General features: G+C 45.7%; 1 protein-coding gene across 3 annotated transcripts in view; it reads left to right on the top strand.

Moving 5' to 3' along the window:
- CCDC149 (coiled-coil domain containing 149) overlaps positions 1 to 27,001 on the top strand; it is a 214,667-nt gene that overhangs the window by 105,526 nt on the left and 82,140 nt on the right. For all 3 annotated transcript variants that reach the window (XM_063921861.1, XM_063921853.1, XM_063921870.1), the window contains exons 6-7: positions 10,513 to 10,685; positions 15,152 to 15,224. In XM_063921861.1, coding sequence (XP_063777931.1) covers positions 10,513 to 10,685; positions 15,152 to 15,224 — 246 coding nt within the window. The remainder of the gene's footprint in view (positions 1 to 10,512; positions 10,686 to 15,151; positions 15,225 to 27,001) is intronic.

Here is a 27,001-nt window from a genome sequence, read left to right as displayed (position 1 = left end):
ATTGCTCCCACACACCAACGGCTTCCGAGGGTGCAGGGCGCAGGGGGGGGGCGCCCTGGGCAGCGATAGCTATATTGTGTATATAGGTCCCCCCAGCTCAATATATGTATATTTATGTATTTCTTTGAGCGGGCTTTAGCGCGCCGAGAAGGGGCGGAGCTTAGCCCTCACAACGGAGTCAGCGCCATTTTCTTCAGGTCCCCGCCAAGGCTTGCTGTATTGTACGAAGGAGGGGGGGGGGGGGGGGGGGGCACAGTGTTTTTTAGTGCTATATGGGAGTCATATAGCATTATGTTTAATAATGGACACATAATATTTGTTGTGCTACATACATTCAGTGTTTCCCTGTTTGTTTACCCACTATCGGTTAGTCGACATATGTCGACATGTGTGAGGGCTTTGTCACAAGCTGCTGTGGGGATAACTGTCAGCATCGCCGGCGCATGTCGATACTTGATTCGGAAAATTAAGTGTTAGCAGGTTGGTGTTTGTGTGCTTAAAAAAGTGTACACGCTAGGGGAGACACAGTTGTTTGTGGGTGCTCTATCGGCATCAACGGTATTTCCTGGGTAAAAAAATTAACAGGCTGTTATTGCCTTGTACCTGTATATATATTTATAGGTATATGTGAGGGGAGTGTTATTGAAATTGTATATGTATGCTTCCCTCAGACCCCTCGGGGTTCCAAGATTGTTTTTTTCCCCCCGCTTACTATTCCATGCTGTCGACATCTACTAAGTTTCTGTCGACCATAGCGTTCCTGGTAGATCCACATCTGGGGCCTGTCAGTACATGGTCATACACATTCAGAACACATTACTGTCACTAGGGACCTGACGGGTCTGGACAATCCACTTGCGTATATGTTATATATATATATATATATATATATATATATATATATATATATATATATATGTGTGTGTATATATATATATATATATATACACATACACATACATGGTCAGGATATGTGTGTTATATTGTGTATTACATTATGTATATCCATGAATGCTGAAATAATAGTATTTCTTCTCATGTGCTGGTCGCTCTGTTGATTAAGCTCTAGATTGACCGTGACGAGTTGGTTTTCGATCCTCTCAAGGAGTCCGAATGTTTATTCTCTTCCCGACGCGGAGAGAACATTGTGGCAGTCAACTCCTGGTCGACGCAGAGCCCGGTCGCAAAGGATCATACACAGGAAGCTTAGTGATATTTTATTTCTGTACTTATTTGCACTGCATGGACATGGGGGAGTGTTCTGTTCGGATAGGCATCCGATAGTATTACCCTACAGAGAGTGGGTAAGGTTGCTTATGTTGATTATATTCTATAACATTGCAGCAGGTTGCCGCATGACGGCAGGAGGTGTGGCCGGGGAAAGTGCTGAGGTTGTCTCCGAGAGATACTGGAGGGCCGGTATACAGCGGTTTGGGATGCCTCAGTTCAATCAATCTCGGCGGATACCACTGGTAAGTCTAGCTTTGTGAGTTAGACTCCTTCGCAACGGTTGGGGACGCATTCTTTTGTGGGAGGCAGTCGTTTTAATCGTTCGATACCGTTCCTTTTTCCTTTTCTGTGCAGACAGTGGAAGCTGAAAAGGTAAGAGTTCTGCAGCCCTGTTTGGTCCGCAGAAGCGGATCTCGGTTTCTGTTTCTAGCACATCCATCACAGGTCGCTGAGTCTATCTGGCTGGATCCCACTCCGGTGGGGACTCGTCTACTAATTTTCAGTTAGTCCAGGAATTGACTAGGACTTGTGAGTTGATTATAGAATCCAAGGGGGGACATTCTGAGTTACAAATGTTTCCCCTCACTGTTTTTTCTATTAGATCTTGCCGTTTCCCTTCTGGAAGAGGAGATAGTACGTGACGCCGTACAGAGGTGCGTCGGGTTCAGGGAATTGTTCTGCTGTCCCTGTAAAAAAAAAAAAAAAAAACAACAACAAAAAAAAACTAAGAGGTTTCAATGCGTGGTTCTCCGCATTCGGATTACCTGGGTCTTTGCTATTTCACCAGAGTGATGGCAGTATGACAACACAACAGTAAGAGCCATTGTTATTCTGTTCTGGGACGTTCTCCTGATTAAGGCGAGATCAAGAAAAAAGTGGTGCAAATCGTTGTTTCTCTCTGACTGTTCTTTCAACAGAGGGAATGACTGTTGTTCCCAACGACGCAGAGTTCGGAGGTGGGTGTCAGAGTAGATACTGACCGGTTGGGGTTCTGTGTTTTTTCCTGTGGAAAGAGGTCTGAGGATCCAGAGTCGGATCAGATTTATTGTGACAATCCATCAATAGGTTCCGTTAATGAAGCAGGTGGGTGCAGTCTAAGGGGCCTTATTTGGTGAGCAAGTCAAATGCCAGAGTGGTTTTCAAGGGACCAGTTGGAAATGTGGTCCGGGCCTCACCTGCACCGGAATTTGATCCTAATGGTCGGGACTTTGCTTCTGTGGTATCTGCTCAGTTCTCACCTTCTAGAGGGACAAAAATTTGGGATCCAGGATTAGGTCCTGGTGTCCATGCATGCAGATCTCCGAGGTTGGGGAGCTGTCCTGGCAAGGGACGTATTTCCAGAGGAGACGGCCAAGCTGGGAACCTTGTCTGCAATAAGTTTTCTTGGTTTTAAGAGCTATTTTCGACAAACATAGTCTTCGTGTTCTGCCCGTGTTAGTTCTGTCAGTTGACTTGACAGCGGTGGCGTAAGTGACCCGCTAGGGCGGAACAAGGAGCAAAGCGACAATGGCAGAAGATGCAAAAGTTTGCCGCTGGGTGAAAAGACTGGTGAACGCTTTATTAGTGGTCTTCGTTCCGGAGGTAAACGACGGAGAAATAGGTTTCCTCTGCAGACGCGACCTTCGTCCGGGGGAAGACTAGTCGTCATCGAGAAGTTTTCACGGAAGTGACAAGTCTTTGGGGAGTGCCTCAATTGGACGTGTTGGCGCCTCGCCCCAACGAGAGGCCTAGTGGATATTGATCCAGGTCAAGGGGCACGCAAGCTATAGCAGTGGATGACACCTTGGGTGTTTTCAGTCGGTCTTTGGGTCCTCTCTATTTTCATTTTTTCTGAGGGTGATAAACGTAAGAAGAACAAAGGTTCAGGCGATCCTCTTTGCTCCGGTCTAGCCAAGGAGGGCTTGGTATCCAGTTTTTCAGGGTTTACTCATAGAAGATCCCTGGACTCCTCCTCTACCTGAGGAACTGTTACAGCAAGTTCCGGGAGTGTATCAAGCATTTCCGCACTTCTTCAGGCTAGAAAAGAAGTAACGGCAAAGCTTTACCACTGTAGTTGATATATATATATATATATATATATATATATATATATTAGTGATGTGCACCGGACATTTTTCGGGTTTTGGATTCGGTTCCGCGGCCGTGTTTTGGATTCGGACGCGTTTTGGCAAAACCTCACCGAATTTTTTTTTTGGGATACAGGTGTTTTTTTCAAAAACCCCTAAAAAACAGCTTAAATCATAGAATTTGGGGGTCATTTTGATCCCATAGTATTATTAACCCCAATTACCATAATTTCCACTCATTTCCAGTCTATTCTGAACACCTCACACCTCACAATATTATTTTTGTCCTACAATTTGCACCAAGGTTGCTGGATGACTAAGCTAAGCGACCCAAGTGGCCGACACAAACACCTGGCCCATCTAGGAGTGGCACTGCAGTGTCAGACAGGATGGCCGATTTAAAAAATAGTCCCCAAACAGCACATGATGCAAAGAAAAAAAGAGGCGCACCAAGGTGGCTGTGTGACTAAGCTAAGCGACACAAGTGGCCGACACAAACACCTGGCCCATCTAGGAGTGGCACTGCAGTGTCAATCAAGACAGGATGGCACTTCCAAAAAATTGTCCCCAAACAGCACATGATGCAAAGAAAAATGAAAGAAAAAAGAGGTGCAAGATGGAATTGTCCTTGGGCCCTCCCACTCACCCTTATGTTGTATAAACAGGACATGCACACTTTAACAAACCCATCATTTCAGCGACAGGGTCTGCCACACGACTGTGACTGAAATGACTGGTTGGTTTGTGCCCCCACCAAAAAAGAAGCAATCAATCTCTCCTTGCACATACTGGCTCTACAGAGGCAAGATGTCCACCTCATCATCATCCTCTGATTCCTCACCCCTTTCACTGTGTACATCCCCCTCCTCACAGATTATTAATTCGTCCCCACTGGAATCCACCATCTCAGGTCCCGTGTACTTTCTGAAGGCAATTGCTGCTGGTGAATGTCTCCACGGAGGAATTGATTATAATTCATTTTGATGAACATCATCTTCTCCACATTTTCTGGAAGTAACCTCGTACGCTGATTGCTGACAAGGTGAGCGGCTGCACTAAACACTCTTTCGGAGTACACACTGGAGGGAGGGCAACTTAGGTAGAATAAAGCCAGTTTGTGCAAGGGCCTCCAAATTGCCTCTTTTTCCTGCCAGTATACGTACGGACTGTCTGACGTGCCTACTTGGATGCGGTCACTCATATAATCCTCCACCATTCTTTCCATGGTGAGAGAATCATATGCAGTGACAGTAGACGACATGTCAGTAATCATTGGCAGGTCCTTCAGTCCGGACCAGATGTCAGCACTCGCTCCAGACTGCCCTGCATCACCGCCAGCGGGTGGGCTAGGAATTCTTAGCCTTTTCCTCGCACCCCCAGTTGCGGGAGAATTTGAAGGAGGAGATGTTGACGGGTCACGTTCCACTTGACTTGACAATTTTCTCACCAGCAGGTCTTTGAACCTCTGCAGACTTGTGTCTGCCGGAAAGAGATACAACGTAGGTTTTAAATCTAGGATCGAGCACGGTGGCCAAAATGTAGTGCTCCGATTTCAACAGATTGACCACCCGTGAATCCTGGTTAAGCGAATTAAGGGCTCCATCCACAAGTCCCACATGCCTAGCGGAATCGCTCTGTTTTAGCTCCTCCTTCAATGTCTCCAGCTTCTTCTGCAAAAGCCTGATGAGGGGAATGACCTGACTCAGGCTGGCAGTGTCTGAACTGACTTCACGTGTGGCAAGTTCAAAGGGTTGCAGAACCTTGCACAACGTTGAAATCATTCTACACTGTTCTTGAGTCAGGTGCATTCCCCCTCCTTTGCCTATATCGTGGGCAGATGTATAGGCTTGAATGGCCTTTTGCTGCTCCTCCATCCTCTGAAGCATATAGAGGGTTGAATTCCACCTCGTTACCAGCTTTTGCTTCAGATGATGGCAGGGCAGGTTAAGGAATGTTTGGTGGTGCTCCAGTCTTCTGTACGCGGTGCCTGAATGCCGAAAGTGGCCCGCAATTCTTCGGGCCACCGACAGCATCTCTTGCACGCCCCTGTCGTTTTTTAAATAATTCTGCACCACCAAATTCAATGTATGTGCAAAACATGGGACGTGCTGGAATTTGCCCAGATGTAATGCACGCACAATATTGCTGGCGTTGTCCGATGTCACAAATCCCCAGGAGAGTCCAATTGGGGTAAGCCATTCTGCGATGATCTTCCTCAGTTGCCGTAAGAGGTTGTCAGCTGTGTGCCTATTCTGGAAAGCGGTGATACAAAGCGTAGCCTGCCTAGGAACGAGTTGGCGTTTGCGAGATGCTGCTACTGGTGCTGCCGCTGCTGTTCTTGCTGCGGGAGGCAATACATCTACCCAGTGGGCTGTCACAGTCATATAGTCCTGAGTCTGCCCTGCTCCACTTGTCCACATGTCCGTGGTTAAGTGGACATTGGGTACAACTGCATTTTTTAGGACACTGGTGACTCTTTTTCTGAGGTCTGTGTACATTTTCGGTATCGCCTGCCTAGAGAAATGGAACCTAGATGGTATTTGGTACCGGGGACACAGTACCTCAATCAAGTCTATAGTTGCCTCTGAATTAACGATGGATACCGGAACCACGTTTCTCAACTCAGGCCTTGGCAGCCTGGGCGGTATCTGCTTTGCAGCAGGATGACTGCTGTGATATTTCATCTTCCTCGCAAAGGACTGTTGAACAGTCAATTGCTTACTGGAAGTAGTACAAGTGGTCTTCCGACTTCCCCTCTTGGATGACGATCGACTCCCAGCAGCAACAACAGCAGCGCCAGCAGCAGTAGGCGTTACACTCAAGGATGCATCGGAGGAATCCCAGGCAGGAGAGGACTCGTCAGACTTGACAGTGACATGGCCTGCAGGACTATTGTCTTTCCTGGGTAAGGAGGAAATTGACACTGAGGGAGTTGGTGGTGTGGTTTGCAGGAGCTTGGTTACAAGAGGAAGGGATTTAGTGGTCAGTGGACTGCTTCCGCTGTCACCCAAAGTTTTTGAACTTGTCACTGAGTTATGATGAATGCGCTGCAGGTGACGTATAAGGGAGGATGTTCCGAGGTGGTTAACGTCCTTACCCCTACTTATTACAGCTTGACAAAGGCAACACACGGCTTGACACCTGTTGTCCGCATTTGTGTTGAAATAATTCCACACTGAAGAGCTGATTTTTTTTTTGTATTTTGACCAGGCATGTCAATGGCCATATTCGTCCCACGGACAACAGGTGTCTCCCCGGGTGCCTGACTTAAACAAACCACCTCACCATCAGAATCCTCCTTGTCAATTTCCTCCCCAGCGCCAGCAACACCCATATCCTCATCCTGGTGTACTTCAACAGTGACATCAATTCAATTTGACTATCAGGAACTGGACTGCGGGTGCTCCTTCCAGCACTTGCAGGGGGCGTGCAAATGGTGGAAGGCGCAAGCTCTTCCCGTCCAGTGTTGGGAAGGGCAGGCATCGCAACCGACACAATTGGACTCTCCTTGGGGATTTGTGATTTAGAAGAACGCACAGTTCTTTGCTGTGCTTTTGCCAGCTTAAGTCTTTTCTTTTTTCTAGCGAGAGGATGAGTGCTTCCATCCTCATGTGAAGCTGAACCACTAGCCATGAACATAGGCCAGGGCCTCAGCCGTTCCTTGCCACTCCGTGTCGTAAATGGCATGTTGGCAAGTTTACGCTTCTCCTCAGACGCTTTTAATTTTGATTTTTGGGTCATTTTACTGAACTTTTGTGTTTTGGATTTTACATGCTCTCTACTATGACATTGGGCATCGGCCTTGGCAGACGACGTTGATGGCATTTCATCGTCTCGGCCATGACTAGTGGCAGCAGCTTCAGCACGAGGTGGAAGTGGATCTTGATCTTTCCCTATTTTAACCTCCACATTTTTGTTCTCCATTTTTTAATGTGTGGAATTATATGCCAGTATCAATAGCAATGGCCTACTACTATATTTACTGCGCACAACTGAAATGCACCACAGGTATAGAATGTAGATGGATAGTATACTTAATGGATGACGACACAGAGGTAGGTACAGCAGTGGCCTACCGTACTGCTATGTATAGTATACTGGTGGACACTGTCGGCAAACTGCAAAACTAAAATGCACCACAGGTATAGAATGTAGATGGATAGTATACTTAATGGATGACGACACAGAGGTAGGTACAGCAGTGGCCTACCGTACTGCTATATATAGTATACTGGTGGACACTGTCAGCAAACTGCAAAACTAAAATGCACCACAGGTATAGAATGTAGATGGATAGTATACTTAATGGATGACGACACAGAGGTAGGTACAGCAGTGCACTCTGCACTGTGCTCCTCCTATATAATATTAATTATACTGGTGGCCCCAGTCCCCACAATAAAGCAGCACACTGAGCACAGATATGGAGTGTTTTTCAGGCTGACAACGTATACTGGTGGTCACTGTCAGCAAAACTCTGCACTGTACTCCTGCTATAGCTGCTCCCCAGTCCCCACAATTAAGCAGTGAGAGCACTCAGCACAGATATATTATGCAGCACACTGAGCACAGATATGGTATGGAGCGTTTTTTTCAGGCAGAGAACAGATAAAAACTGGTGGTTACTTATCAGCAAAACTCTGCACTGTACTCCTCCTAACAGCTGCTCCCCAGTCCTCCCCACAATTAAGCAATAAACCAATCAACTTCAACAATAAACGGAGAGGACGCCAGCCACGTCCTCTCCCTATCATCTCCAATGCACGAGTGAAAATGGCGGCGACGCGCGGCTGCTTATATAGAATCCGAATCTCGCGAGAATCCGACAGCGGGATGATGACGTTCGGGCGCGCTCGGATTAGCCGAGCAAGGCGGGAAGGTTCGAACCTGCCTCGGACCCGTGTAAAAAGGGTGAAGTTCGGGGGGGTTCGGTTTCCGAGAAACCGAACCCGCTCATCACTTTTATATATATATATATATATATATATATATATATATATACACACATATATATATATATATATATATATATATATATATATATATATCCTAGAAGACTCCTACGGAAGTCTTTCAGCTGGGTTGTTCTGCTCCACTCTTTACAAGCAGGGGTGGCTGCAGGCCTAGAGTTAGGCTCCATTTCAGTGCAGTTTTGGCCTTATAGATTTTCTTTAAAAAAAAAAAAAGAGGGCATTGGCCACTTCTCCGGAAGTTCAGGCTTTCGTGAAAGGAGTACTGCACATCCAACCTTCATTTGTGCACCCTTGGCACCGTGGACACTTGTCGTGGTGTTGCGTTTCTTGTGTCACACTGATTGGAACCTTTATAAAAGGTTGTGTTAAAGTCTATCTCTTGTAGAGTGGTCTTGTTATTGGCTTTGGTGTCCGCAAGGCCGGTGTTGGAAGTGGCGGCTTTGTCTCGCATGAGCCTCTGTTGGCTCGTTCCTTTGGATGAAGCGGAATTGAGAACTCGCATAATAGTTCTGCCAAAAAGTGGTTTATGTATTTCGCAGAAACCTGTGGTTTCTTCAAAGTCTCTCGATGTAGTCGGGGCTTTGAATATTTATGTCGCCGATTTGGCTCATATTGGGAGGACAAAGACTCTGTTTGTCCGGTATGCTCCCAACATGTTTGGGGCACCTGTGTCTAAGCAGTTTGTTACACACTGGATCTGGGATACGATTAGGCGTGCTGGTTCTACGGCTGGATTGCCGTTACCGTTGTTGGTGGAGACCCATTCTATTAGGAAGATGGGCTTTCTTTGGGCGGCTGCCCGTGGAGTCTCTGCGGTTCACCGTTGCCGAGCTTCTTTTGCTAAGCTCTAGGTGTTTGATACCCTGGCTGATGGGGACCTCATGTTTGCTCAATCGGTGCTGCAGAGTTGTCCGCACTCTCCCGCCCGGTCTGGAGCTTTGGTATAGACCCCATGGTCCTTTTGAAATCCCCAGCATCCTCTAGGACAGGCATGTCCAAACTGCGGCCCTCCAGCTGTTGTGAAACTACATATCCCACCATGCCCTGACACCATTTTGCTGTCAGAGAATGCTAAAGCTGTGTCAGGGCATGCTGGGATGTGTAGTTTCTCAACAGCTGGAGGGCCGCAGTTTGGACATGCCTGCTCTAGGATGTAAGAGAAAATAGGATTTTAGTACCTACCGGTAAATCCTTTTCTCCTAATCCGTAGAGGATGCTGGGCGCCGGTCCCAGTGCGTACTGTGGGGGTAATTCCAAGTTGATCGCAGCAGGATTTTTGATAGCAATTGGGCAAAACCATGTGCACTGCAGGGGGGGCAGATATAACATGTGCAGAAAGAGTTAGATTTGGGTGGGTTATATTGTTTCTGTGCAGGGTAAATACTGGCTGCTTTATTTTTACACTGCAAATTAGATTGCAGATTGATCACACCCCACCCAAATCTAACTCTCTCTGCACATGTTATATCTGCCTCCCCTGCACTGCACATGGTTTTGCCCAGTTGCTATCAAAAATCCTGCTGCGATCAACTTGGAATTACCCCCTGTGTCTGCAGTTATTGGTTATGGTTGCACTTTGTGGTGTTTTCTTTCTGTCAGGTTGTTGCTGACGTTGTTCATGCCGTGGCATGCGGTTTCTTATTATTGGTTGTGTTGACACACAGGTTGTGTTGCATATTCTCTCAGCATATGGCTGTATGTTGGCCTACCGTGAGCTGGTATTCTGTTGAATGCCATGTTCGTGGTGTGAGCTGGTAGAACACTCACTGTGTTGAAATTATAAATTCTTTCCTCGAAATGTCCGTCTCTCCTGGGCACAGTTTTCTAACTGGGGTCTGGAGGAGGGGCATAGAGGGAGGAGCTAGTTCACACCCAGTTTAAGTCTTTATAGTGTGCCCAAGCTCCTGCGGATCCGTCTATACCCCATGGTCCTTTTGGGGTCCCCAGCATCCTCTACGGACTAGGAGAAAAGGATTTACCGGTAGGTACTAAAATCCTATTTATTTTTTTTGTCAAGTTAATTTAAAAATTAAGGGCTGGTGGTAGACAAATAGATCTTGTCTTGTAGCCAAGCCATTGGTTGCTATAGTTCAGTTCAAATGTTGCACTTTTGAACAACTTTAGTAAATGAGAGCAATTCCTGAGACATCTGGGAGCAGTGTGAGAGCCGCTAGTCTTTATATGGCAAGACCTTGTTACATCTTATTGATTAAAAATAATTATCTAGGATATTTGTTTTTCAGATTGAAAGTTTGGAGCACGACCTCAAGGCCTCGCTGGATGAGCTGGATGACGTGAAGCAGGAACGCCTGTTCTACCAGGACAAAACCGAGAGACTGAACCAGGAACTTAACCATGTTCTAGGTGGTGACGAGAAGAGAATCATAGACATTGATGCTTTGTGCATGGAGAACAGGTGGGTGTTCGATCTTAACAGCGATCACGGAGTCCCAGAACTGTAAAAGTAAATGACTGAGTTGCAGACAGACGAGTATCAATCCCAGTGTTGCGGCAGCCACGATAAGATGAAAACTCAAGGCTACAATCATATGGTTGACCATATGCTCCATTCATTTCAGCATATGTTTGTGGGCGTTAATGTTGTCGCAGGCACTGGGCTGTTAAGCCACATATTACTTTTCTGTTTTGTTGTTCGTTTTTCCCATTTTGTATCCGCTCCGTTATCTGTGTTTTAATTAATTGCTGGTATTCTATGTTCTTTTTATATATTTATTAAGGTACAGTCATTTGTTTTGTATTTAGCATAATCACACATCATTTTAATGGATCTTTTATCGATAACCATATAAAATGAAATACTTATTCCTCTCATGTCCTAGCTGTTGGGGCACTGGTAGACTGTGGGGTTAGAGTGGAGGCTGAGGGGTAGCCTCTATATGGTTAATCTTGTGAAGATTAAATGCCCCTCCTCCTTTAAACCTTCTCACCTCCACAGGAAACGTTTTTTCCATTTAGTACCTATGGAGGTATAAACAATGTTTGTTTTTGCATTGGGAGCTAGAATGAAATGGCTCTTGGAACACCATCAAACATGTCACATACAACTGCCCATGGGAAAAGCAAGGAGTTTGCAGGTTCAGACCTTCAGACTGTGCAGGCAGGCGTAGTCTCTGACTGTTTGGAATGGGGTATATCACGAGCAAACTGACTTACAGAATAGAACTCAGTATAGCTTCCAAAATCACTGCGGTTTCTGAAATCCCTGCAGAACAGAAATCGGTGCTGAGCAGAAATCTCTGCAGACCAACATTGGAGGCCATGGCTAGTAACGGTCAGTGCAGGTGCAGTGTAACAATTGATCCTTCGACTCACTGCTCTTCAGTTGGAGCTCTGCCTGCCTCCCACTGGTACTGTGCCTTCAGATCAGTGCAGTTTTCGGCACTGGGAGATATCCTGAGCGAAGTTGCTTAAACAACATTCAGAGACTCTATCAATTCAGAGCTCCACGGCTTAGTTAGTGGCCACCATGTAGACCTCCATGGCCCTGACGAAGTTCATACACAACCAAAAACCTAATTTGGTGGAGCTAGGTACAAAACTATGGCCATATATAAAGGACAAACAGACAGACACGCACATGTTCTTGCTTATTATATATATGAGAGTTGGACAGTGTGTGTATATTATATATAAGAGAGTGACTGAAATTTGTCACTGACATACCTTGGTCTATGAGAAACATGAAGTCCTAGCAAGTGTTGAAAGCATTCACCATTAGCATCCAGGCCATCTCTCCATGTTATGGAAGGATTTAACCAACTGCACAGCAGTCCAAATATCAAATAGTGGAGCCACATCACCTGCCAGTGAGTCAGTTTGGAATGACAGTTGGTGGCAGTTAGTGTGGCTCCCGTATATGAATTTTGGACTGCGCTGCAGCCCCAGCTCTGGAGCCTCCACTGGACGCCACAGTACATAACACTACTATCAGAAGCAGGAACACCTACTGCAGGCATTCCCAACCACGGTCCTCAAGGCACACTAACAGTCCTGGTTTTAGTGATATCCAGGCTTGAACACAGGTGACTTAATTAGTAGCTTAGTTATGTTGATGTAACCATCTGTGCTGAAGCCTGGATATCACAAAAACCTGCACTGTTGGTGTGCCTTGAGGACCGCGGTTGGGAATGCCTGACCTACTGACTAGGGTGGACAACAGCTGGCATTCACTTTTCACATGTGTGAACAACTGGCCTGGATGCTAATGGAAAACATTTTCAACACTTGCTATGACTTCCTCATGTTTTTCATAGACCAAGGTTTGCGCGTGTCAAATTTCATTAAATTAATTACTTTTAACTGTAATAAGAAAAACTTTGGGGCTTATAGCGAGTAAAACACCCTGTATATGAGAGTGTGACAGTGTGTGTATATTATGTATGAGAGTGTGACAGTGTGTGTATATTATGTATGAGAGTGTGATATTGTGTGTGTGTGTGTGTATTATGTATGAGAGTTTGACCGTGCGTGTATATTATCATACCTCCCAACATGACCCTCTCCAGGAGGGACAGAATGCTCTGCTCCTGGACTTCTCTCTTAATTTGTGATTGCCATCACCTGTGCTGAAACACCTTTCCTTTCCATTAACCTGTTCAACACAGGTGCAGACAATCATACATTAAGAGAAAAGTCCAGAAGCAGAGCATTGTGTCCCTCCTGGAGAGGGTCATGTTGGGAGGTATACGTTATAGGCTTACCATACTATCACTTTATACCGGAACACTACTGAATTAAACAGGTTCTATGGCTGATTAAAACCAGGTGAAATGCAGGACTAAATTAAGCCATCGATAGAACCTGTGTAATTGATGAGTCCACAGTTTAGAGGGATAGTATGATAAGCCTAGTATATTATGTATGAGAGTGTGACAGTGTGTGGCCCTGAAGAAGTTCAAACCCAGGCAAACACCTAATACTGGTCAAAAATTTGGTGGAACTGGGGACAAAACTGGCTGTGCATAAAGGACAAACAGAAAGACAGACACACACACACTTTATAATATATAAAACACCAATCAGCGTTAACATTAAAATCACCTGCCTAGTATTGTGTAAGTCCCCCTTGTGCCACCAAAATAGCTCTGTCCTTTCAAAGCATGGACTCCTCAAAGCTTCTGAAGGTGTCCTGTGGTATCTGGCACCAATACATTACAGCAGATCCTTTTATGCCCTGTAAATTGTGAGGTGTGGTCTCCAGGCTTGGACTTGTTTTTCCAGCACATCCCACTGATGCTGGATTGGACTGAGATTTCAGGAATTTGGAGGCCAAGTTAACACCTCTTTGTCATGCTCCTCAAACCATTCCTGAACATTTTTGCAGTGTGGCAAGGCGCATTACCCTGCTGAAAGAGGCCACTGCCATCAGGGAATACAGTTGCCATGAAGCGGGTTACTTGGTCTGCAGCAATGTTTAGGTAGGTGGTACATGTTAAAGTAAAAGAAGAACACAGTATGCTGCGCAGAATAGTACCCATTGCTCCACTGCAGCAATACAACCCACTGTGTACTTATGTCTTATCACTTCGCAAAGTCTCCATCCAAGTGTAATTTGTTAGCATGAACCCTGCTGTCCTCACTAACTAGCAAAAGCACATTGATACTCATAACCTTCACTACCTAGGACAACTTTGACCATTGCAGACAGAGGCAGGGATGGGCTGAGTGCTAATAATTTGGGGTATATTGTGTTTACAGATAGGATGTGTAAGCATCTCCTCCCCATGTGTATAACTTCTTATGTTTCTCTGAAGCCATAGAATTTGCAGCCGTCATACTGGGATGCGGTTACATTGCCGGCAGTCGGGATCCCGACGGTCAGGATACTGACGCCGGAATCCCGATACTTAACAATGCCAATACACGCAGCCCCGACCATCAGGGTCTATTGTCACTCATGGGTGTCCACGACACCCACAGAGTGGGATTAGAACCTGTGGCGAGCGCAACGAGCCTGCAAGGGGCTTCATTGTTCTCTCCCCCCTCCCCTGCCGGCACTCTCATGGCTGGGTTCCCAGCGTCAGGATGCTGACTGCCGGGATCTCGGCTGACAGTCTCCCAACTGACGGTCTCCCAGACCCAACCTGTCATACTATTCCACGTAAAAAGACATGAACAGAATCGATTTGTACAGGTCTTTTTGGCCGCCTATTGGGGGTCATTCCGAGTTGATCACTCGCTAGCTAGTTTTAGCAGCCGTGCAAACGCTATGCCGCCGCCCACTGGGAGTGTATTTTAGCTTGGCAGAAGTGCAAACGGTTGTATAGCATAGCGCCTGCAAAAAAATTTTGTGTAGTTTCAGAGTAGCTCAAAACCTACTCAGCGCTTGCGATCACTTCAGCCTATTCAGTTCCGGACTTGACGTCACAAACACGCTCTGCGTTCACCCAGCCACGCCTGCATTTTTCCTGGCACACCTGCGTTTTTCCGAACACTCCCTGAAAACGGTCAGTTGCCACCCAGAAACGCCCACTTCATGTCAATCACTCTGCGGCAACCAGTGCGACTGAAATGCATCGCTAGACCCTGTGCAAAACTACATCGTTCGTTGTGCCCAAACGTCGCGTGTGCGCATTGCGCCGCATGCGCAGAACCGCCATTTTTTAGCCTGATTGCTGCGCTGCGAACAAATGCAGCTAGCGATCAACTCGGAATGACCCCTATTGAGCACTACTGAAGCACAGCCATGAAGAAGAGAGAGAGGTGTCACTGAATGCTTTCCTATTACCTACAGTCTGCAGAGAGCCTTCCCGGTCTAATTGCCATCTCTCGCCTTCAGTAATCTTGTGCGCCCAGATTGCTCTATCATATTCCTGTGTTCCTGTCCTATACAATGAGATTTTCCATTTTATTTTTCTCCAGGTATTTACAAGAGAGATTGAAACAATTGCAAGAGGAAGTTAATCTGCAGAAAAGTAACATCGTCAAATACAAGGTAAGAAAAACAAATACAAAAGCTTTTTCTTTGTTTTTCCAATGTACAGAGACATGAAATGTTTCCCTGAGTCGCTTGTTGAAACTGTTTAGATTCTACAGACTTGATTTATTGAATTTCTGCCATGTGTGTCCCATAAACGTGAGCTTAGGTATATAATTAGAATTCTATATAATGCTACTAATTTTTTATTTTTTTTATTTCTGATAAGTATTTTGCACAGTTACGGATTTCTACATGACCTAGCAAAGGCCGGATGGAATCGTTCATTTTTATGTGTTTTATATTTCTATGTTATGTTATATGTGGATTCTTTTGTTTTCGTCATTGGTTTATGCCATAACTTACGTGATACAGAATCTTTCTTGACATGGAATGCCAATTTATTACTATTGCCCTTCTAAGCATCCAGCATTTTTGATTTTTGATATGAATACAAAATTAGTGTTTTATTAAAGAGCTTTAGTCATTTGCACAAAAAGCTGATTAATTCTATTACTTTTGGATTCTATAAATATATAATTTCATATTATAAGGTATTAAAGGCTTGTAAATCTTTGAGTGGGGAGTTCGTCTGTTGGTGTCTATTCTAGCAGTATTGAAAGTTAAGGTGCATACACACTGTGAGATATTGACTATCTCCGATTTTGACTTTGCGATTTCCCCTGAACTCCCACGAAGCCCTGAACCACCGATATTAACTATCTTTACTTGAGATTTTGACTATGTGAGATTTTGACCCCATGGGAGCGCGAATCGGTATTGCAAGCTGTGTACACATGGGCCCTCATTCCGAGTTGATCGCTCGCTAGCTACTTTTAGCAGCTGTGCAAACGCATAGTCGCCGCCCACGGGGGAGTGTTTTTTCGCTTTGCAGGAGTGCGAACGCCTGTGCAGCCGAGCGGTACAAAAACATTTTGTGCAAAACAAGACCAGCCCTGTAGTTACTTATTCTGTGCTACGATTGCTGCAACGAAGATCCTGGGATTGACGTCCAATACCCGCCCTGCAAACGCCTGGACATGCCTGCGTTTTCCCAAACACACGCAGAAAACGGTCAGTTGACACCCATAAACTCCCACTTCCTGTCAATCTCCTTGCGATCGGCTGTGCGAATGGAATCGTCGCTAGAAGCAATGCAAACAACGATGCTCTTTGTACCCGTACGGCGCGCGTGTGCATTGCGGCCCATACGCATGCGTAGTTTTGCCGTTTTTTTAAAATGATCGCTACGCAGCAAACAACGGCAGCTAGCGATCAACTTGGAATGAGGGCCTTGGTGCGATTTGCAACTTTCTTTACGATTTTGACTACACAGTCAAAATCGTAAGGTTTACATTGCACTGTGTGTATGTACCTTTTATGATCACTTTGAATTTGGTAGAATGCATTTCTTTTACATTGTCCTGCATAGCGGGAAAATACAATATGCGGCCTATACATACTGTTTACCTTTGATAAAATCAATGTGGGGAAGGTGTAACAAATCTTGGAGAAAGATAAAGTACCAACCAGTCCGCTCCTAACTGTCATTTTGCAAACACAGCCTGCAAAATTACAGAATCTGATTGGCTGGCACTTTATCTCTCTCCAAGGTTTGATACATTTCCCCCACAATATATGAGGTACAGGAAGATGCCTGGAGTTATGGAGTGTGGGAATGGGATACTGTATATAGGTGGTCATTCCGAGTTGTTCGCTCGCTAGCAGTTTTTAGCAGCCGTGCAAACGCTATGCCGCCTCCCACTGGGAGTGTATTTTAGCTTAGCAGAAGTGCGAACGAAAGGATCGCAGAGCGGCTACAAAGTTTTTTTTTGTGCAGTTTCAGAGTATCTCAAAACCTACTCAGCGCTTGCGATGACTTCAGACTGGCGCAAGCAGAAAGAAAAAAGACGATCTGTTAGGTGGTGCACCACCTAACAGATCGTCTTTTTTCTTTCTGCTTGCGCTTGTACCATATACGATCTGTGGTCGCACCCCCACTTGAGAAGTAAATAATTATATTTCCATTTAAAAAAAAGGGGTCTCCCTATACTACCTGTTTATAATTTTTCCAGTGCAACAGAAAATCCCCTCCCCCTTTTCTTGAATAGATGACTTCAGACTGTTCAGTTCTTGTTTTGACGTCACAAACCCGCCCTGCGTTTGGCCAGCCACGCCTGCGTTTTTTCAGGCACGCCTGCGTTTTTTCAGGCACTCCCTGAAAACGGTCAGTTGACACCCAGAAACGCCCACTTCATGTCAATCACTCTACGGCCAGCAGTGCGACTGAAAAGCTTCGCTAGACCTTGTGTGAAACTACATTGTTCGTTGTAATATTACTTCACGCGTGCGTATTGCGCCGCATACGCATGCGCAGAAGTGCCATTTTTTTGCCTGATTGCTGCACAGCGAACGAATGCAGCTAGCGATCAACTTGGAATGACCACCATAGAGACCATAACAAAACATTACATTATCCTTTACTGCAAGCAATAAAAGGAAAAAAAAACTATGAAAACTAATCTTTATTAAAAAATAAATAAATAATAATAAAAACTTGCTGACCCTCATCCTCTGAGAGAAGACTGATATTTGTATGGATCCTGTAGAAAGGAGATGTTTTGAATGGTTCCTACCTCTTCGTTTGCACCTGATTGATTTATAAACTCAGCCAGTTTCTTTTTCCCTGTTTATAAGGAAATGTTTTTAATCAGGGACGTTTTAAGAGATGAGGGGACCGCGTGCAACTTCAGTCGCTTGTCCCCTCCTCTCCAGCAGCCGTAGACTCTGCCAGAGTCTACTGCGCATGCGCAGGTCTCTGGGGACATGGCACCCATTATAGAAACGCCTATGTCTGTAATACAACTAAATGAAGACAAGGTTAATTGCATCAAACTTCACTTATAGGCCCTACACACCTGCCGATTGCCGGGCGAGATGCCCGATGGCCGTTACGCCGACAGACGCACCGGCGGCGCGTGGGGGGGGGTGTGACGGGGCTGCGCATTGTTCATCATTGGTGCCAACACACTGAAAGATATGAACGATATCTGGTTCATGAATGATCGTGATTGTTCATATCTTTCATTGTAATCGCTAAGTGTGTGGGGCCCATTAGATTAGCTATAAGAGACTTGTCTATGGGCTGGCTGGGTGTACTAGATCGTGAACCTCCAATTAACTGTGATCCAATTTAATGCGATCAGTGGTGGCGGCTAAAGTTGTCGCAGCTATCACGAAAAAACAGCTTATCTTAGACTGCGCGCTTCCATTTTGCGCATCCATCCTATTTCAAAATGGCAAAAACGGGATTTGCGTGACTATTCTAGCCGGCAAAACCAGAGATAAGTATATGAGGAAATGGGGGATATCTGCCTGTACCCCCCAAAAAGACAAACTAATATAAAAAATCATTATAGGAGTCTATTAGTGGCCATAATAAAACTATTTGGTGTAATTAACTTGGGTCAAATGGCTGTTATATGCATTTTTTTAAAAATGTGAAAAAATTATAGAAAGCAATTTTTTTCTTCTTGTAAAATATATTTGGATCAGTTTAGGGGACTTTTAGAAAACAGTAGAAACAGCTCGATTACTCCCACCTGCAAGTCTAACTGTACCTGTACTGTAACTTGTACCACTCATAAAGTCCCATACCTTGTACCCCAATTCCCATCACTTTGAATTTTTGACCCCAAAAATGAAATGTCATTATTGGCCAATTAAAAATAAGTAAAAACATCTTAGTGTCTAATTAGTAATTCAGGGGATGTCCCAGGTATGGAACCAAATCCCCATATTTTTGCCTTAAAATAAGGATTTTGCACTACTTATCACTAGAGATGAGCGGGTTCGGTTCCTCGGAATCCGAACCCGCCCGAACTTCATGTTTTTTTACACGGGTCCGAGCGACTCGGATCTTCCCGCCTTGCTCGGTTAACCCGAGCGCGCCCGAACGTCATCATGACGCTGTCGGATTCTCGCGAGGCTCGGATTCTATCGCGAGACTCGGATTCTATATAAGGAGCCGCGCGTCGCCGCCATTTTCACACGTGCATTGAGATTGATAGGGAGAGGACGTGGCTGGCGTCCTCTCCATTTAGATTAGAAGAGAGAGAGTGAGATTGAGACAGAGACACTTGATTTACTGGAGCTTAGGAGTACTAGAGAGTGCAGAGTTTACTAGTGACTGACCACTGACCAGTGACCACCAGTGCAGTTTTATTTAATATAATCCGTTCTCTGCCTGAAAAAAACGATACACAGTGACTCAGTCACATACCATATCTGTGCTCAGCCCAGTGTGCTGCATCATCTATGTATAATATCTGACTGTGCTCACACAGCTTAATTGTGGGGGAGACTGGGGAGCAGTTATAGGTTATAGCAGGAGCCAGGAGTACATACATATTATTAAAATTAAACAGTGCACACTTTTGCTGCAGGCAGGAGTGCCACTGCCAGTGTGACTGACCAGTGACCTGACCACACTGACCACCAGTATAGTATACTATATTGTGATTGCCTGAAAAAGTTAAACACTCGTCGTGTGACTTGTGTGGTGTTTTTTTTTTATTCTATAAAAAACTCATTCTGCTGACAGACAGTGTCCAGCAGGTCCGTCATTATATAATATATACCTGTCCGGCTGCAGTAGTGATATATATATATTTTTTATATCATTATTTATCATCCAGTCGCAGCAGACACAGTACGGTAGTTCACGGCTGTAGCTACCTCTGTGTCGGCACTCGGCAGTCCATCCATAATTGTATACCACCTACCCGTGGTTTTTTTTTCTTTCTTCTTTATACATACATACTACATCTCATTATCATCCAGTCTATATTAGCAGCAGACACAGTACAGTACGGTAGTCCACGGCTGTAGCTACCTCTGTGTCGGCACTTGGCAGTCCATCCATAATTGTATACCACCTACCCGTGGTTTTTTTTTCTTTCTTCTTTATACATACTACATCTCATTATCAACCAGTCTATATTAGCAGCAGACACAGTACAGTACGGTAGTCCACGGCTGTAGCTACCTCTGTGTCGGCACTCGGCAGTCCATCCATAATTGTATACCACCTACCCGTGTTTTTTTTTTCTTTCTTCTTTATACATACATACTACATCTCATTATCATCCAGTCTATATTAGCAGCAGACACAGTACAGTACGGTAGTCCACGGCTGTAGCTACCTCTGTGTCGGCACTCGGCAGTCCATCCATAATTGTATACCACCTACCCGTGGTTTTTTTTTTCTTTCTTCTTTATACATACTACATCTCATTATCATCCAGTCTATATTAGCAGCAGACACAGTACAGTACGGTAGTCCACGGCTGTAGCTACCTCTGTGTCGGCACTCGGCAGTCCATCCATAATTGTATACCACCTACCCGTGGTTTTTTTTTTCTTTCTTCTTTATACATACATACTACATCTCATTATCATCCAGTCTATATTAGCAGCAGACACAGTACAGTACGGTAGTCCACGGCTGTAGCTACCTCTGTGTCGGCACTCGGCAGTCCATCCATAATTGTATACCACCTACCCGTGGTTTTTTTTTTCTTTCTTCTTTATACATACTACATCTCATTATCATCCAGTCTATATTAGCAGCAGACACAGTACAGTACGGTAGTCCACGGCTGTAGCTACCTCTGTGTCGGCACTCGGCAGTCCATCCATAATTGTATACCACCTACCCGTGGTTTTTTTTTCTTTCTTCTTTATACATACATACTACATCTCATTATCATCCAGTCTATATTAGCAGCAGACACAGTACAGTACGGTAGTCCACGGCTGTAGCTACCTCTGTGTCGGCACTCGGCAGTCCATCCATAATTGTATACCACCTACCCGTGGTTTTTTTTTCTTTCTTCTTTATACATACTACATCTCATTATCATCCAGTCTATATTAGCAGCAGACACAGTACAGTACGGTAGTCCACGGCTGTAGCTACCTCTGTGTCGGCACTCGGCAGTCCGTCCATAATTGTATACCACCTACCCGTGGTTTTTTTTTCTTTCTTCTTTATACATACATACTACATCTCATTATCATCCAGTCTATATTAGCAGCAGACACAGTACAGTACGGTAGTCCACGGCTGTAGCTACCTCTGTGTCGGCACTCGGCAGTCCATTCATAATTGTATACTAGTATCCATCCATCTCCATTGTTTACCTGAGGTGCCTTTTAGTTGTGCCTATTAAAATATGGAGAACAAAAATGTTGAGGTTCCAAAATTAGGGAAAGATCAAGATCCACTTCCACCTCGTGCTGAAGCTGCTGCCACTAGTCATGGCCGAGACGATGAAATGCCAGCAACGTCGTCTGCCAAGGCCGATGCCCAATGTCATAGTACAGAGCATGTCAAATCCAAAACACCAAATATCAGTAAAAAAAGGACTCCAAAACCTAAAATAAAATTGTCGGAGGAGAAGCGTAAACTTGCCAATATGCCATTTACCACACGGAGTGGCAAGGAACGGCTGAGGCCCTGGCCTATGTTCATGGCTAGTGGTTTAGCTTCACATGAGGATGGAGGCACTCAGCCTCTCGCTAGAAAAATGAAAAGACTCAAGCTGGCAAAAGCAGTAGCACCGCAAAGAACTGTGCGTTCTTCGAAATCCCAAATCCACAAGGAGAGTCCAATTGTGTCGGTTGCGATGCCTGACCTTCCCAACACTGGACGTGAAGAGCATGCGCCTTCCACCATTTGCACGCCCCCTGCAAGTGCTGGAAGGAGCACCCGCAGTCCAGTTCCTGATAGTCAGATTGAAGATGTCAGTGTTGAAGTACACCAGGATGAGGAGGATATGGGTGTTGCTGGGGAGGAAATTGACCAGGAGGATTCTGATGGTGAGGTGGTTTGTTTAAGTCAGGCACCCGGGGAGACACCTGTTGTCCGTGGGAGGAATATGGCCGTTGACATGCCTGGTGAAAATACCAAAAAAATCAGCTCTTCGGTGTGGAACTATTTCAACAGAAATGCGGACAACAGGTGTCAAGCCGTGTGTTCCCTTTGTCAAGCTGTAATAAGTAGGGGTAAGGACGTTAACCACCTCGGAACATCCTCCCTTATACGTCACCTGCAGCGCATTCATAATAAGTCAGTGACAAGTTCAAAAACTTTGGGTGACAGCGGAAGCAGTCCACTGACCAGTAAATCCCTTCCTCTTGTAACCAAGCTCACGCAAACCACCCCACCAACTCCCTCAGTGTCAATTTCCTCCTTCCCCAGGAATGCCAATAGTCCTGCAGGCCATGTCACTGGCAATTCTGACGAGTCCTCTCCTGCCTGGGATTCCTCCGATGCATCCTTGCGTGTAACGCCTACTGCTGCTGGCGCTGCTGTTGTTGCTGCTGGGAGTCGATGGTCATCCCAGAGGGGAAGTCGTAAGCCCACTTGTACTACTTCCAGTAAGCAATTGACTGTTCAACAGTCCTTTGCGAGGAAGATGAAATATCACAGCAGTCATCCTGCTGCAAAGCGGATAACTGAGGCCTTGACAACTATGTTGGTGTTAGACGTGCGTCCGGTATCCGCCGTTAGTTCACAGGGAACTAGACAATTTATTGAGGCAGTGTGCCCCCGTTACCAAATACCATCTAGGTTCCACTTCTCTAGGCAGGCGATACCGAAAATGTACACGGACCTCAGAAAAAGACTCACCAGTGTCCTAAAAAATGCAGCTGGACCCAATGTCCACTTAACCACGGACATGTGGACAAGTGGAGCAGGGCAGGGTCAGGACTATATGACTGTGACAGCCCACTGGGTAGATGTATGGACTCCCGCCGCAAGAACAGCAGCGGCGGCACCAGTAGCAGCATCTCGCAAACGCCAACTCTTTCCTAGGCAGGCTACGCTTTGTATCACCGCTTTCCAGAATACGCACACAGCTGAAAACCTCTTACGGCAACTGAGGAAGATCATCGCGGAATGGCTTACCCCAATTGGACTCTCCTGTGGATTTGTGGCATCGGACAACGCCAGCAATATTGTGTGTGCATTAAATATGGGCAAATTCCAGCACGTCCCATGTTTTGCACATACCTTGAATTTGGTGGTGCAGAATTTTTAAAAAAACGACAGGGGCGTGCAAGAGATGCTGTCGGTGGCCAGAAGAATTGCGGGACACTTTCGGCGTACAGGCACCACGTACAGAAGACTGGAGCACCACCAAAAACTACTGAACCTGCCCTGCCATCATCTGAAGCAAGAAGTGGTAACGAGGTGGAATTCAACCCTCTGTATGCTTCAGAGGTTGGAGGAGCAGCAAAAGGCCATTCAAGCCTATACAATTGAGCACGATATAGGAGGTGGAATGCACCTGTCTCAAGCGCAGTGGAGAATGATTTCAACGTTGTGCAAGGTTCTGATGCCCTTTGAACTTGCCACACGTGAAGTCAGTTCAGACACTGCCAGCCTGAGTCAGGTCATTCCCCTCATCAGGCTTTTGCAGAAGAAGCTGGAGACATTGAAGGAGGAGCTAACACGGAGCGATTCCGCTAGGCATGTGGGACTTGTGGATGGAGCCCTTAATTCGCTTAACAAGGATTCACGGGTGGTCAATCTGTTGAAATCAGAGCACTACATTTTGGCCACCGTGCTCGATCCTAGATTTAAAGCCTACCTTGGATCTCTCTTTCCGGCAGACACAAGTCTGCTGGGGTTGAAAGACCTGCTGGTGAGAAAATTGTCAAGTCAAGCGGAACGCGACCTGTCAACATCTCCTCCTTCACATTCTCCCGCAACTGGGGGTGCGAGGAAAAGGCTCAGAATTCCGAGCCCACCCGCTGGCGGTGATGCAGGGCAGTCTGGAGCGACTGCTGATGCTGACATCTGGTCCGGACTGAAGGACCTGACAACGATTACGGACATGTCGTCTACTGTCACTGCATATGATTCTCTCAACATTGAAAGAATGGTGGAGGATTATATGAGTGACCGCATCCAAGTAGGCACGTCACACAGTCCGTACTTATACTGGCAGGAAAAAGAGGCAATTTGGAGGCCCTTGCACAAACTGGCTTTATTCTACCTAAGTTGCCCTCCCACAAGTGTGTACTCCGAAAGAGTGTTTAGTGCCGCCGCTCACCTTGTCAGCAATCGGCGTACGAGGTTACATCCAGAAAATGTGGAGAAGATGATGTTCATTAAAATGAATTATAATCAATTCCTCCGCGGAGACATTGACCAGCAGCAATTGCCTCCACAAAGTACACAGGGAGCTGAGATGGTGGATTCCAGTGGGGACGAATTGATAATCTGTGAGGAGGGGGATGTACACGGTGATATATCGGAGGATGATGATGAGGTGGACATCTTGCCTCTGTAGAGCCAGTTTGTGCAAGGAGAGATTAATTGCTTCTTTTTTGGGGGGGGTCCAAACCAACCCGTCATATCAGTCACAGTCGTGTGGCAGACCCTGTCACTGAAATGATGGGTTGGTTAAAGTGTGCATGTCCTGTTTATACAACATAAGGGTGGGTGGGAGGGCCCAAGGACAATTCCATCTTGCACCTCTTTTTTCTTTTATTTTTCTTTGCGTCATGTGCTGTTTGGGGAGGGTTTTTTGGAAGGGCCATCCTGCGTGACACTGCAGTGCCACTCCTAGATGGGCCCGGTGTTTGTGTCGGCCACTAGGGTCGCTTATCTTACTCACACAGTCAGCTACCTCATTGCGCCTCTTTTTTTCTTTGCGTCATATGCTGTTTGGGGAGGGTTTTTTGGAAGGGACATCCTGCGTGACACTGCAGTGCCACTCCTAGATGGGCCCGGTGTTTGTGTCGGCCACTAGGGTCGCTTATCTTACTCACACAGTCAGCTACCTCATTGCGCCTCTTTTTTTCTTTGCGTCATGTGCTGTTTGGGGAGGGTTTTTTGGAAGGGCCATCCTGCGTGACACTGCAGTGCCACTCCTAGATGGGCCCGGTGTTTGTGTCGGCCACTAGGGTCGCTTATCTTACTCACACAGTCAGCTACCTCATTGCGCCTCTTTTTTTCTTTGCGTCATGTGCTGTTTGGGGAGGGTTTTTTGGAAGGGACATCCTGCGTGACACTGCAGTGCCACTCCTAGATGGGCCCGGTGTTTGTGTCGGCCACTAGGGTCGCTTATCTTACTCACACAGTCAGCTACCTCATTGCGCCTCTTTTTTTCTTTGCGTCATGTGCTGTTTGGGGAGGGTTTTTTGGAAGGGACATCCTGCGTGACACTGCAGTGCCACTCCTAGATGGGCCCGGTGTTTGTGTCGGCCACTAGGGTCGCTTATCTTACTCACACAGTCAGCTACCTCATTGCGCCTCTTTTTTTCTTTGCGTCATGTGCTGTTTGGGGAGGGTTTTTTGGAAGGGACATCCTGCGTGACACTGCAGTGACACTCCTAGATGGGCCCGGTGTTTGTGTCGGCCACTAGGGTCGCTTATCTTACTCACACAGCTACCTCATTGCGCCTCTTTTTTTCTTTGCGTCATGTGCTGTTTGGGGAGGGTTTTTTGGAAGGGACATCCTGCGTGACACTGCAGTGCCACTCCTAGATGGGCCCGGTGTTTGTGTCGGCCACTAGGGTCGCTTATCTTACTCACACAGCGACCTCGGTGCAAATTTTAGGACTAAAAATAATATTGTGAGGTGTGAGGTATTCAGAATAGACTGAAAATGAGTGGAAATTATGGTTTTTGAGGTTAATAATACTTTGGGATCAAAATGACCCCCAAATTCTATGATTTAAGCTGTTTTTTAGGGTTTTTTGAAAAAAACACCCGAATCCAAAACACACCCGAATCCGACAAAAAAAATTCGGTGAGGTTTTGCCAAAACGCGGTCGAACCCAAAACACGGCCGCGGAACCGAACCCAAAACCAAAACACAAAACCCGAAAAATTTCAGGCGCTCATCTCTACTTATCACCTGCTCGAGGATGGTGAAGAGAAATTCACAATAAACCCTATAGAGACTTTTCACAGCTAATTGGATACCGAGTTATCACAAATGCAATAAAAAGCCCGGTTTTCTCACGAAACCGCATTATCGTGGCTAATTGGATACCCCCCAAAGTGTACTAGGTACTACGTAGGATTAGTGTTTTGTCACAAAGGAATTAGTATAGGGTTGCAGATAAAGCCTAACGATGCATGGAAGAGATCACTTATATCTTACCTGTCTGTTGTCTTTTTTTACATACTCTACATACTTTTTCCTCATTATTTCATCTTACTTTGCTTATAGTGTACTAGGTACTTAGGATTAGTATTTTTGTCACAAAGGAACTGCTATAAAGTTGCAGATAAAGCGTAATGACGCACTGCACAGGTCACACGTATCAGGTCTGTCTTTAGACTTTTTAGCCTAGATTCTATGCGTGTTCCTCAATTTTGCCTCTTATTTCACTTTATAATGTACTATGTATTTAGGATTAGTGTTTTGGCGCTGATAAGTCGCAAATCAGGCGCAATCTGAGGACAGGTGTTTGTAGAAACATCTGTACTAATTTGTTGGTGTATCATTGCAATTTGTCCAAAGTGCTATGGTCACTTGGTGGTGATGGTGAATTATAGATTAAAGATTATAATAACTAAAAAATTAGTTTGGATAAGAGGAGTGAGAATTGGGTAACTTGCTGTGTTTTCATAGGCAAGTGGAGGTGATGCATGGGGAGGGGAAAGCAGTCAATGAGCCTGTACCGAGCAAAGACAGGGGGCACTGGATGCTATTATAGAGCTGGGTATGAACATAAGGAAGAATGGTTCTGCCCATGAGTTTTCATGC

The sequence above is a fragment of the Pseudophryne corroboree genome, chromosome 1 (genome assembly GCF_028390025.1).
Source record: "Pseudophryne corroboree isolate aPseCor3 chromosome 1, aPseCor3.hap2, whole genome shotgun sequence".
Taxonomy (NCBI): domain Eukaryota; kingdom Metazoa; phylum Chordata; class Amphibia; order Anura; family Myobatrachidae; genus Pseudophryne; species Pseudophryne corroboree.
Note: the sequence above shows the minus strand (reverse complement) of the source record. Positions and strands in the feature narration are given on the sequence as shown.